Genomic DNA, 12,889 nt, shown 5'->3' with positions numbered 1-12,889 from the left:
TTTGATCAGATAGATATTACAGAAACTAGTTGGAATGAGGAGCATTTTAAATTATTGACTCAACAACCCAAAATGAATGCAAATGACTGTTACAAGAGTTGACAAAGCCAAATTTTCTTGTCCTTGGGGGTCCCCTAGCTGCAGCCTTTTATTCTCAACATTTTGCCTGACAGATTCCAGAGCGCCTTCTTCCAGGACTTAAAAGTAACAGCATGTGTCAGATGAGAAAAATGGAAATACTTTGTGTTCGTTTTTAATATGCTCAGCCAGAAAAAAAAAAGATTCCATACTAGTGCAGACTCTATTGCAGTGGTTTTCAGCCCATGGTCTGTGGAACCCTGGGGGTCTGCAGACGATGTGTAAGGGGTCTGTGAAAGGTTGTTGCCATAGAACAGTGGTTTTCAACCTGTGATCCACACACTATGTCTAAGATTTCCAAAGGAAAGATTTCCACATCTCCATTCACAGTTTTTAGGGGTCCGCAAATGAAAAAGGGTTGAAAGCCACTGTTCTATTGAATATACAAGTCTGACCAAGCTTGCCATTTCTTGATTTCAGGTAGCTGGGGACCTTGTTAGCCGATTGCACCTTGACACCCATATTAACAAACTGGTGAGGACATATAGTGGTGGCACAAAGAGGAAGCTTTCAACAGCTTTGGCTTTAATTGGCAAACCCCAAATACTTTTACTGGTGAGTAGAGTGAACATTATTATTGCTTTGGAAGTGTTAACGTACTTAATTATTTTATTTTCCTGTCTGATGCATGAAAACATAGTGCAGCTTCCAAATTGCCTCCAGGGAATAAGTGACACAGAAGCAGAGCAGTTGTCATTTTCAGCTCCCAGAATAAACTTGTTTTAATTTGTGCTCCAACATTCCCTAGTTGCAGCTGGGTTTCCTAGGCTGTCAGTAGTACAAGCGCTACATTCCTGCTGCTGCTTGGATATGTATTTTTTAGACCGAGATTTCTTTGATTCATAGAACAAGAGAAATAGAATTTACTGTTCAATGTATTACAAAGTATAGTATATTTTTTGCCTACATTTCTGCACAATGTAAGAAAATCAAAAAACAAAAAATAGGATTGTAATGGGGTGCTCACCCCACACAAGTCCTGAAAGGGTTAAGGTGAGCCAGAAGGGGCCAATTAACCTTATATGCTGCACTTGGAGGGAAGGCAGGGATTGATAAACATCATACTTGCAGATGAAGCCCAGTTGGGGGTAGAGCTGGGGTAGGGTTATAAAGCCCAGGAAGGGAGAACTGCAGGAATTGCAGGGAAGGAGCCTGCAGTCACACTCTAAAGGGAAATGGAGCCAAGGACAAGGAGGAAGGCCAGGGGGACAGTAAAACCGGGCATCCTAGAGAATCTGACAAGAGGCTGATGGGGAGGAAGTAGCCACAGAGAGCAGGGGAAGCTCTGGTGGCAGATAGAGAGGTTGGGTAGGAAGGAGTCCAGTGAAACAACAACTGAGACTGGACAGACCTGAATTGCTAGTCACAGAATCTCTGGTCTGGAACCCAAGTTACAGACAGGCCTGGTTTCCCCTATTAGCTGCTAGGAAGTGGCACAGGACCTAGAGGTGGAACAGAAGACTGTCTGAGGTGGCATCCGGGCACCCTGTCAGAGTGAATTAGATACCCCGGAAGTGAGGGTCTGTTTTGTGACCTGGCTTTGAGTTGTGGAGAGAGAGAGAGCCCACAGCACAAGCAACCAACGACAGGGGGCACAATATGGAGCAAAAGCTAATGCCAAGACCTAGCCACAAGGAGGCACACCTACAGTGAGTGTAGCCCTTTACAAGGATATGATTCCATGTGGCATCTTGAGCAATAGGGATTATTTTATTTTAATGACAGTGGTACCAGTAGTTTTTTCAATCATGGTAATGCATTCTTTAGTATTCTTATGAGCTGGGTAGAACTTTGCAATGGGATTCAGATTGATACGCATGAGCTCACCCTTCAATTAGTATAACTCAGTGGCTCTGAAACTTTTTTACTGGTGACCCCTTTCACATAGCAAGCCTCTGAGTACGCTCCTCCCCCCCCCTTATAAATTAAAACACTTTTTTATATATTTAACACCATTATAAATGCTGGAGGCAAAGTGGGATTTGGGATGGAGGTTGACAGCTCATGACCCCCCCCCCCAATGTACTCACCTCACAACCCCCTGAGGGGTCCCGACCTCCAGTTTGAGAACCCCTGGTATAACTGTAAACAAAAACCCCACCTAAGACAAAAGGCGTGTGTGAGCCCACCTACTGACTTTAGCTGAGTTATGTTTTGGGTAGGAGTGTGGTGAGGGGCAGGGAAGAGAGAGAGAAGGCAGGACACAAAGAAATTGAGAAGAGACAAGAAAGATGGAGGGTATGTCTACACTTAAACCACTGTAGCACTTCAGTGTAGATACTATCTACATCAGTGGGAAGAGTTCTCCCATTGCGGTAGTTCAGTGGTTCCCAAACTTGTTCCGCCGCTTGTGCAGGGAAAGCCCATGGCGGGCTGGGCCGGTTTGTTTACTTGCTGCGTCCACAGGTTCGGCCGATCGCGGCTCCGAGTGGCCACGGTTCACTACTCCAGGCCAATGGGAGCTGCTGGAAGCGGCGGCCAGAGAAAGATGGGTACCTTCTCTCTTTTCTTATCTTATACTGAACCCATCATATGGTGTAAGAATTCCACTAGAGGAAACAAAAGTCCTCTCCAATTCCCCTTTCTATGCTTGGGAGGGAGGGGAATAATTAAATAAACAAATCTCATCAGAAATGCCACTGGGTGGGAGTATACTCCCCAGAGTAAAAGGATAAAACATCAATCCCACAAGTGTCTCCCCAAAGTGAGTACAGAATTGGTTAAACTAGATTAGTTCACTTACGGAGCTGTCCCTCTGAATCTGCAAATGTTCATAAGACCAGGGATACTTTGCTTCCTCTAATTTCATAGCACTAATCCACTTATGTGTTGGATGGTTTTACTTACATTTTTTGAGCTCAAACTGATCTTGAATGACTTGGCAAAAGGGGAAGGCTATCTTCTTAAGTCACCGCTTCCCCTACTCTCAGAAGGTACTCCAACTATTATGAAATCTCTTTAGGACAATCTACGACTGGAGGCACCCATTTCAATTTGCCTCTTGCTGTGAAAGATGCATCCTCACATATGTAGTTTGAGAAGAAAAACACATTTTTAAATAACTCGAATGCTCTAAAAGTTTTATACATATTATAAGTGTTTTGGGAAGGATTACTTATAAAGGATTTATAGAGGGTTTTATTTATGAAGGATCCATAATTAGGGAACAGAAGTAATACCATGTGAAGTGTTTTCTCTATTAAAGTGAGACAATGTTAAAAATAGAACCAATTTACCCAACAGATCTGCTCCTTGTTAATGTTTAGAGTCATATATTTTTATCACCTAACTAAGAAGTGAAGTTTTTGGGTTTTGTTTTGTTTTTGTTTTGTAATGCCTTTTACTCTTGCCATCCCTGGAGAGCCGACAAAGGAAATATAAGAGAGACTGAGATGGACTCACTCTCTCCTTGTGTCATTTGTGTCTAAGCACCAAAATTGGAGTTAGAGCAGCATGCTGCAACTTCCTGTATTTCTTGCTTACAAGTCTCAGCTAGGATTCCTTCCTGAAAACAAACCAGCCCCACACCATTGGTACTGATAGCCAATGCCACTCTCATGACACCCTGCATTCAGTGGAACCACTGAAAGGGCTGTCTTCTCTGTCACTACAAAAGTGGAGCGGATGGGCTTTAAAGAATAAGGGCCAAGTGGTATCTTCCACTTCCATCAGCAAAAGGTATAAAAACCCATCTTATCAGGCGCAGAGGATGCAGAAAGGGGAAGTGCAATCTCTGCTGCTGCATTTCCTTTTCCACAGAGGCCCTGCATGACTGCTCCAGGAGATTCAGTTTCCCCAGCTTTTGGAAGTGTTGGACTATGAATGGGACAGGCTGGGGCGATGGCTGGCCTCTGCATTTTGTTTTCCCTCAAACCCTAAGGGATATTATGGAGCAAGGCAATGCTGCCTTGGTCAGTATGTGGTCACATGGTTCCCCCCACCACAGATTGGAATGCCCCTTGAGGGAAAGCATAGCATAGGGAACCTACAGGAAGGAAGCTGTGCTCCCATAGAGCGCTGAGGAGCTATGTGTGATTGTGCAGGGGAGACAGCATGGAGATACAGGAACTCTAATTTGTTAGCCCGTGCCTCTGGCAGATCCACAAATTCTAGGCAGGGAGGAGCAGCAAACACTGCATCCCCACCAACCCCCCCCCCCACCAAAACAGAGAAACTTTGCTAATCCCAAGTCAGAGACCTCCCTTCGCCTGCATGCAAATAGACCATCTGAAGAGCATCAGGCCCTAATTGCATCGTCATCCAAATTCTTTCTCTCTCTCCTCTACTTCCATTGTTAACTGATGCATTTGTTTCTGTAGGATGAACCCAGTTCTGGAATGGATCCCTGTTCCAAGCGGTACCTCTGGAAAGCCATCATGAAGGAAGTTCAGGATGGCTGTGCTGCTGTGCTCACATCCCACAGGTGCAATATTATCACATTGGCTAACATCCTCTCTTTGTCTAATCACTTGCTCAAATTGAGTTCTGAGGCACGCACCTCTGAAAGAGAGAAATTGATATTTGTGTTCAGGATGAAAAGTGCTAAGGTTTCTTGCTATATTATGGCAGCTCTTTCTCATCCACGAAATCTGAATTTGCCAAAATTTAGGTGTTAAGGGCTACATTATGGCTTGATGGGCACTCTGAGATAGGGAGGAGATAATGACCTTTCCACTTCCCTTGCTCTCCCCATTCAAGGATCAACCACTAGTACAATCCCTATGTTCCCTGGGGTACTAGAGCTGTTCCTTTTAAGTCTCTCCAACCATCCCCCAAGGAACTAGCCATCACCAAAGGGGACAAGGAGGAGAGGTCCATGGCCATTTCCCTTCTCTGGACTGACCAGAAATGGTGGTTGGCATTGGAGTGGGGAAGCATGCTGCCTCAGCTTAAAGGATGTTCCAGTATCAGGTTTTAAGTTCAACCACATCTGCCCAGAGTAGAGCGCTGGTAAATATTTTCAAATGCACAGGGCTGGAGCCCCGGCGCGCCCTGTGGTGCTGAAGCCCCAAATCTCGGGGCTTCAGGAAATACTATATGAAAACTTAAGCCTTGTCCAGCATACACCATCTTTCTGCACTTCCTGCACTGGAAATGACTGTACCCCCCTGGGATTCCGTGGTTCTTTGCGATCCCCAACATGGCTCCAAACATCTTGTGAATCCTCCCTAATATACTCTCTATTTTGTCAGTTTAATGGAGGAGACATTGAAACTGTTTTGTAGCATCTACAGTAACTTGAATAAATTGCATGTTCCCTGCAGGGCATGCTACATAGTAAGTATAATTATATATAAATGGCTTAAAGTGAGGGAGCAATCTGATTCGCAGATAGAAATCTCTATCTGTGTAATTATGAAAGAATGCCTAGAAGGGGCAGAACTAATTAATCAAAACACTGAATTAATGTTTTGATCAAATTAAATCCTGAATTAGTAAATGAATCAATAAAATGCCACAACAGAAGATTTGTTAGATATTTTAAATGAAAGTTGCTTCAGATGTGTTCAGGATGTTTTCTTGCTGTGAATGTTCAATGTGCAAATGCTTGAGGCTCACAGAAAATGAATTTAAAAGTTGTTTCGGTATTCATGGAAACTGAATTTTTAAATTCACATACGTGAATGTTTGTATCCAAATTGCTAGACTAATCATCCAGCTAGGGAACACAAACGTGATTTTAGGTAAATTGTCACCGGTAAACGGCACAGCTTGATTTTCAAACCACAGAATAAAACCATCATTTTCAAACAACAAACTGAGGATAATAGTGATCAACGCAAAGATATGTTGTGAGCAGGAAAAGAAAATAAACTCCTCAAATAAAGTATTGATAATCATTCATTCAGCTCCATGAATGAATGATTTTAAGCTAGAGTAGTAAAAATTAATAGTGGTAGTGTACATGGATTCCAATTCTAATTAATAGCACATTGCTGCGACCGGTTGCATGTGGGCAACATTTGATGTTGGAGGCCAGATTTTTCAAAGGACTTCTTAAATGGGAAATGAATTTGTGTTTGTAAATGCAGTTTTTTGTGCATCAACAAATGTACATATAAAATATATGGCTGCTTTTTAAGGGACCCTCTGAAAATTTAGTCTTTGAAGTTAGTGGGCTTAAATTTTGGAGAGTACTTCTGTTTTTGGAGGTTGTATTAATTTTCCCATAGGGCTGGATTGTGGTATTTAACCATGATCTCGTTTGGGGGCATCACCCCAGAGGTAGCATTGGGAGGCATTGTACCTCAGAGAATGCCTCTTGGAGCTAGCTTCCTGCCTGTGCTGTGGGGAAAGCTATCTACAAAGTATCTTTATGGACTGTAACATACTCCCCTCATGTAACAGGGGCGGAGCTATGGTTTACCCAAACCCTATCTGTCCCTGCCTCCGTGCCCCCTTGTGAATGAGCTCCTCTCATGGGAGTACCTCAACAGTGCTTTCCCAAGCAATTCCATCTGAGGATAGAGCTTTTGCTCTAATATTTGTAAGTCCTGATAATTCATTATTATTTGAAGCATTCAAATACAGCATGGTGCATCTTTTAGAACTTTGGTGCTATATCCTAAATTCATTTTTGTTTGGGTCATTTTGTGGTCTCTACTCTGTAGCCCATAATAATACTTAGTATTTCACTTCACAAGGACCAGCACGAAGCAAAAGAAGCCGTGTAGTTTTACAAAGCTGCCCTGCCAAACGTTCCAACCCTAATTTGGAGCGACCTCCACTACGCATGTTAGAGAACATTGTGCTGATAGCCCAGTCCTTAGCATCTCTGCTGAGAGTGCAAATAAGGTAGTCAATTAGTGCCTGTAGTAGTATGGCTTTTGTAACATGGCCAAAATTGTCCACTTAGAAACAGACTGAAAACATGAATTCATTTTTATAGGACTCCACCAGCTGTCATATTGTAATAACTTTTGGTCTCTACTGACTAGTGATGCATTTGAACCATTGACCTAGAAGTGAAAGGTTCCGTATCCCATCTTCTCTGCCATCCAGATTCGTTCAAATTTTAATTAAAGTTTGTCATAAATAACTTTCATCTGTTCTAATTATTGCTCTTTTCACCATTTTTCCTCTAGTATGGAAGAGTGTGAAGCCCTCTGCACTCGGCTTGCTATTATGGTCGATGGCAGTTTCAGGTGTCTTGGTTCTCCCCAGCATATTAAAAACAGGTATTATCTGTTGACATCTAAACTACTGCTGCTAAATTCAGGCAGAGATTTAGCTAGACATTTTAATAGTGCCAGCAGGGTATAAATACTTACAACTGCAGAACAGTTTTCCCTTACCTACCATTACTGAAGTTAAAAGAGAAGCATTTAAGATATTAGCAAACTAAATGGATGTATGAATGACATTGCTAAAATACTCTATGATATGTATTGGTATTTGAAAGACAAAAAGCTGTATCTAAATCAAGTTTCTATTGCACCCAACCTGAGAAATGGATTGTGTGCAGTTTGACATTTTGCTGGATTCATAAAAAAAAAGCCTTACGTTCATCACATGCCTCTCTGCTCATAGAAATAAGCATGTACCAGAACAGTACCCACGAAACAAATGCTTTCTGGGCCCTCAAATTAGCTATCCCTCTCACCTAATACCCTCTTGAGCTGACCTCAATGGTAATTGTATGTCCTGAGAATCAGGCTCTCTATTTATAAATAATGTTCTTCTCTTTCCTTCTCATGGACTGAGCACACTCAATTCTGCTTTGTATGTGCTCTGAAGTGAAACATAATCTAGGTAAGTGGGTATGTTATAAAGAGGACCGGTGCACATTACCAATAGAAAAACAGGGCAAGAAGTAGTGAGTTAAACTTCAGCTTTGAAAACTTAGATTAAATGTTAGAATAGACTTTGTGGGTCAGTTTCTCAGCTGGTGTAAATCATAGAATATCAGGGTTGGAAGGGACCTCAGGGTCATCTAGTCCAACACCCTGCTCAAAGCAGAACCAATCCCCAACTAAATCATCCCAGCCAGGGCTTTGTCAAGCCTGACCTTAAAAACCTCAAAGGAAGGAGATTCCACCACCTCCCTAGGTAACGCATTCCAGTGCTTCACCACCCTTCCAGTGAAAAAGTTTTTCCTAATATCCAACCTAAACCTCCCCCACTGCAACTTGAGACCATTACTCTTCGTTCTGTCATCTGCTACCACTGAGAATAGTCTAGATCTGTCCTCTTTGGAGCCCCCTTTCAGATAGTTGAAAGCTGCTATCAAATCCCCCCTCATTCTTCTCTTCCACAGACTAAACAATCCCAGTTCCCTCAGCCTCTCCTCATAAGTCACATGTTCCAGTCCCCTAATCATTTTTGTTGCCCTCCGCTGGACTCTTTCCAATTTTTTCACATCCTTCTTGTAGTGTGGGGCTCAAAACTGGACACAGCACTCCAGATGAGGCCTCACCAATGTTGAATAGAGGGGAACAATCTTGTCCCTCGATCTGCTGGCAATACTCCTACTTATACAGCCCAAAATGTCGTTAGTCTTCTCGCAACAAGGGCACACTGTTGACTCATATCCAGCTTCTCGCCCTCAGTCCTTTTCTGCAGAGCTGCTGCCTAGCCATTTGGTCTCTAGTGTGTAGCAGTGCATGGGATTCTTCCCTCCCTAGTGCAGGACTCTGCACTTGTCCTTGTTGAACCTCATCAGATTTCTTTTGGCCCAATCCTCTAATTTGTCTAGGTCCCTCTGTATCCTATCCCTACCCTCCAGAATATCTACCGCTCCTCCCGGTTTAGTGTCATCTGCAAACTTGTTGAGGGTGCAATCCACTCCATCCTCCAGATCCTTAATGAAGATATTGAACAAAACCGGCCCCAGGACCGACCCTTGGGGCACTCTGCTTGATACCAGCTGCCAACTAGACATGGAGCCATTAATCACTGTTGAGCCCAATGATCTAGCCAGCTTTCTATCCACCTTATAGTCCATTAATCCAGCCCATACTTCTTTAACTTGCTGGCAAGAATACTGTGGGAGACAGTATCAAAAGCTTTGCTAAAGTCAAGGAATAACACGTCCACTGCTTTCCCCTCATCCACAGAGCCAGTTATCTCGTCATAGAAGGCAATTAGATTATTCAGGCATGACTTACCCTTGGTGAATCCATGCTGACTGTTCCTGATCTGTTTCCTCTCCTCTACATGCTTCAGAATTGATTCCTTGAGGACCTGCTCCATGATTTTTCCAGGGACTGAGGTGAGGCTGACTGGGCTGTAGCCCAGATCCTCCTCCTCCTTCCCTTTTTTAAAGATGGGCACTACATTAGCCTTTTTCGAGTCCAATCAACATAACTCCATTGGAGTCAGTGAGGCTATGCTAATTTATACCAGCTGAGCATCTGGCATTATAACTGTAAGCACATTTAATAATAACAACAAACTCTAAAGAGAATTTTTGGGTTCACAATCCCTGGAGATATCCAAGTCTAAAATAGATATTCATCTATCAGGCAATTGGGGGCAATGAGAACTAGGCAGGGGAATATACTAGGTGACGCACGGGAAGTTCCTCCCAATACTAATGATTTCTGGACACTCACAAATCAACAACTGCTTTCAGTTTCTCCAAAACAGGATTCCAGCAGAACATATTCTCAAAAGACAGTATGTCTGACACAAATTCATAGTAGTAATTCTTGTAAAATTAATTATTTTTATGTGGAAAAACAGCACACCAGGCATATTTTACATTATCAGCAGATTTGCATTCCTTCTATTTGCCATGTCAGTTCTTTCAATAATTGAATCTTAATGGTATGCATGTGGGATTTTGTGATATGTGCACTGGTTATCAATATCATTGACGTGTCTGTAGTGAGCCCGTAGTTAAAGCTGCACTAAGATTTTCACATAAAGAAGATTAAAATTTCTTTAGCTCACAGTTCAGTGATTGAATATGGTCTCCAGATTAACCACACTTATTATCCAGAGAGCTACTGAATTTCCTTCTCTTTCTTTCTCTTTCTTTCGGGAAGAGGGAGAAAGTCACTAACTTTTCTACAGGAATCAATATAATTATCAGGGTTCCTTCCCCACTCTGAACTCTAGGGTACAGATGTGTGGACCCACATGGAAGACCCCCTAAGCTTATTCTTACCAACTTAGGTTAAAAACTTCCCCAAGGTACAAACTTTGCCTTGTCCTTGAACAGTATGCTGCCACCACCAAGCATTTTAAACAAAGAACAGGGAAAGAGACCACTTGGAAACGTCTTCCCCCCAAAATATCCCCCCAAGCCCTACACACACCCTTTCCTGGGCAGGCTTGAGAATAATATCCTAACCAATTGGTTAAAAAATCATCAATGACCCAAACCCCTGGATCTTGGAAGAATGTAAAAATCAATCAGGTTCTTAAAAGAAGGATTTTATTAAAAAAAAGAAAGGTAAAAATAATCTCTGTAAAATCAGGGTGGAAAATACTTTACAGGGTATTCAGATTCAAAACACAGAGGATCCCCCTCTGGGCAAAACCTTAAAGTTACAGAAAACAGGAATAAACCTCCCTCTTAACACAGGGAAAATTCACATAAAACAAAAGATAAACTAATCCGCCTTGCCTGGCTTACCTATACTGGTTGCAATATTGGAGACTTGGATTAGGATGGGTTGGAGAAGATGGATTTCTGTCTGGTCTCTCTGTCCCAAGAGAGAACAAACACGTAAACAAAGAGCACCAAAAAAAGCCTTCTCCTCTCCCCCCTCCCCCCGACCCAAGATTTGAAAGTATCTTGTCCCCTTATTGGTCCTTTGGGTCAAGTGTCAGACAGGTTAGCTGAGCTTCTTAACCCTTTACAGGTAACAGGATGTTGCGTCTGGCCAGGAGGGATTTTATAGCACTGTATAAAAAAAGGTGGTTACCCTTCCCTTTATATTTATGACAATCATCCGGATCGGAAAATTGGCTCCAACAGTCTCACTTTTGTCTTTAGCTTCCTGTAGCTAAGCCACCACCATCACCATTAACTTAGAACCTCACGCACAAGCATCCAGTACAATGATATGATGGGCAAAGTAAAAATTAAATGCAATAGAAGTTGTTCCCCTTCTCCATCTTAACACTTGGGATATACCCGAAGGGAAGCCAATGAGAATTTCAGTATCCTCCATGAACTTCCATTCACTGCTTTCTCGCTGTCCAGCCTCCCTCCTTGGTTTCCAAGCTCCAATCCATACAGATATCCCTAGCCAGCTCCTGATTCCAGGTTTCTTTATTCCACTGCATGGTCACCTCGCTAACATCCCAGGTCCCCACAGACCAGATACGGTGTGCTGGCGTGAAGTGCCTCTCTATTTCACAGCTCGCTGATTGATTGATTGAGTTTAGTTTCCAAATATATACCACAATTATTCTGCAGAGGACTATTACATTTTGGTGGAAAAAATAGTTACTAACTTTCCCAGAGAAATCAATTCAGACCATTCTGCGTTGAAATTTAGCTGGTGCAGTTTTTTCTTACTCCCTGCTCAACACCACTGCTATGCTCGCCCACCTCGGATATTCACAGCCAACCTCTGGAACCCTCCTTACCTTTCCTCCCCCTCGCCCCCCCCCCGCTTCTCTTATAGTTCATTCATTACTCCCTCCTCTTCCCAGCCTCCTCCTCTGCCCCCCTTTCAGCCTTACTAATCCCACTGAAACCTTACCACTTGAAATGCAGTGCGCCTCCTGTTTTCCTGGCATCCTAAATGCCCGGCTGCCAAACACTACTTCCCTCCTCAATCTGCTACCCTTACCAACCACCCAGGCTACCTACTGCCTGCTTCACTCACCAATTCCTGTGGCCTTGAAGCCTACCCACATCCCCATGCCCACTTACTCAACACCCTTTAGTGTCCCTGTTTCTTCTATATCCTGTCAATGCAGTGTCCACCAGCACTGTAACACTTCATACAAACAGAAACAAAAAGAAGGAAAAAAGTAACCCCACCCCTTACACACACGCACACACATGTACACACAAAGTTAACTTTCAGTTAAGGTGACTCAAGTCAAGAGAGTCAGTAAAACTCAATACAATCACTTAAGGCAACATTAACAACTAAATGAACTTGATTTAACCTGTTCTACTGCCCAAACGCAACTGCAGCCTTTCTCCCATCTACAACAAAATTCCCCTTCCACTTCCAACTGAAATGCACAACCTTAACCTTAACTTTGACTTCTGCATGATTAATGTATGCTATTGATAGATTATGCCTTACCTTGAAAAGGCTGCTGTTGTTGTCACGCTAAGACTGGAGTAAAGATTGTATGCTTGAGTGTTACTTTGAGGAATTTGATAAGTGCATTGTGTGTGGTTGTATCCTGAAAGTGAAAATGTGTTTGTAACGGAGGTGAGGGATCCCATTCTATTTGGTAGAGTGTGTATTGTGCTAAGTCATAATATTAATTGATTTGCTTGGTGATTGATTATGCTGAAAGGAAATTTATGTAAACCACACAAATTTTAAATTAACAATGATTTTTGTGTATGTTGGTTACACAGGTGACACTTTTTTATTTATAGTTTATTTTTAAGCAAGAATTCTGCTGAAAGGAAATTCATGTAAACCATATTAATTGTATGTTAGAACATAAAAATGGCCATCCAGCCCAGTATCCCGTCTTCTGACAGTGGACAGTGCTCGATGCTTCCAATGAGAGGGAATGAACAGAACAGGTCAATATACTGAGTAATCCATCCCCTCTCATTGAGTTCCAGCTTCTGACAGCCAGGGGTTTAGGAACACCTAGA

General features: G+C 42.6%; 1 protein-coding gene across 1 annotated transcript in view; it reads left to right on the top strand.

Annotated features, from left to right (window-relative positions):
• The window catches only part of ABCA13 (ATP binding cassette subfamily A member 13), a gene marked incomplete at its 5' end in the record, with an annotated part of 301,195 nt that overhangs the window by 273,502 nt on the left and 14,804 nt on the right, over positions 1–12,889 (top strand). Inside the window, 3 exons of the mRNA XM_084621105.1 lie at positions 559–693; positions 4,458–4,561; positions 7,224–7,316. Of these exons, the coding sequence (XP_084477231.1) occupies positions 559–693; positions 4,458–4,561; positions 7,224–7,316 (332 nt within the window). The remainder of the gene's footprint in view (positions 1–558; positions 694–4,457; positions 4,562–7,223; positions 7,317–12,889) is intronic.

The sequence above is a fragment of the Lepidochelys olivacea genome (genome assembly GCF_965140295.1).
Source record: "Lepidochelys olivacea isolate rLepOli2 genome assembly, chromosome: 2".
Classification (NCBI taxonomy): domain Eukaryota; kingdom Metazoa; phylum Chordata; order Testudines; family Cheloniidae; genus Lepidochelys; species Lepidochelys olivacea.
Note: the sequence above shows the minus strand (reverse complement) of the source record. Positions and strands in the feature narration are given on the sequence as shown.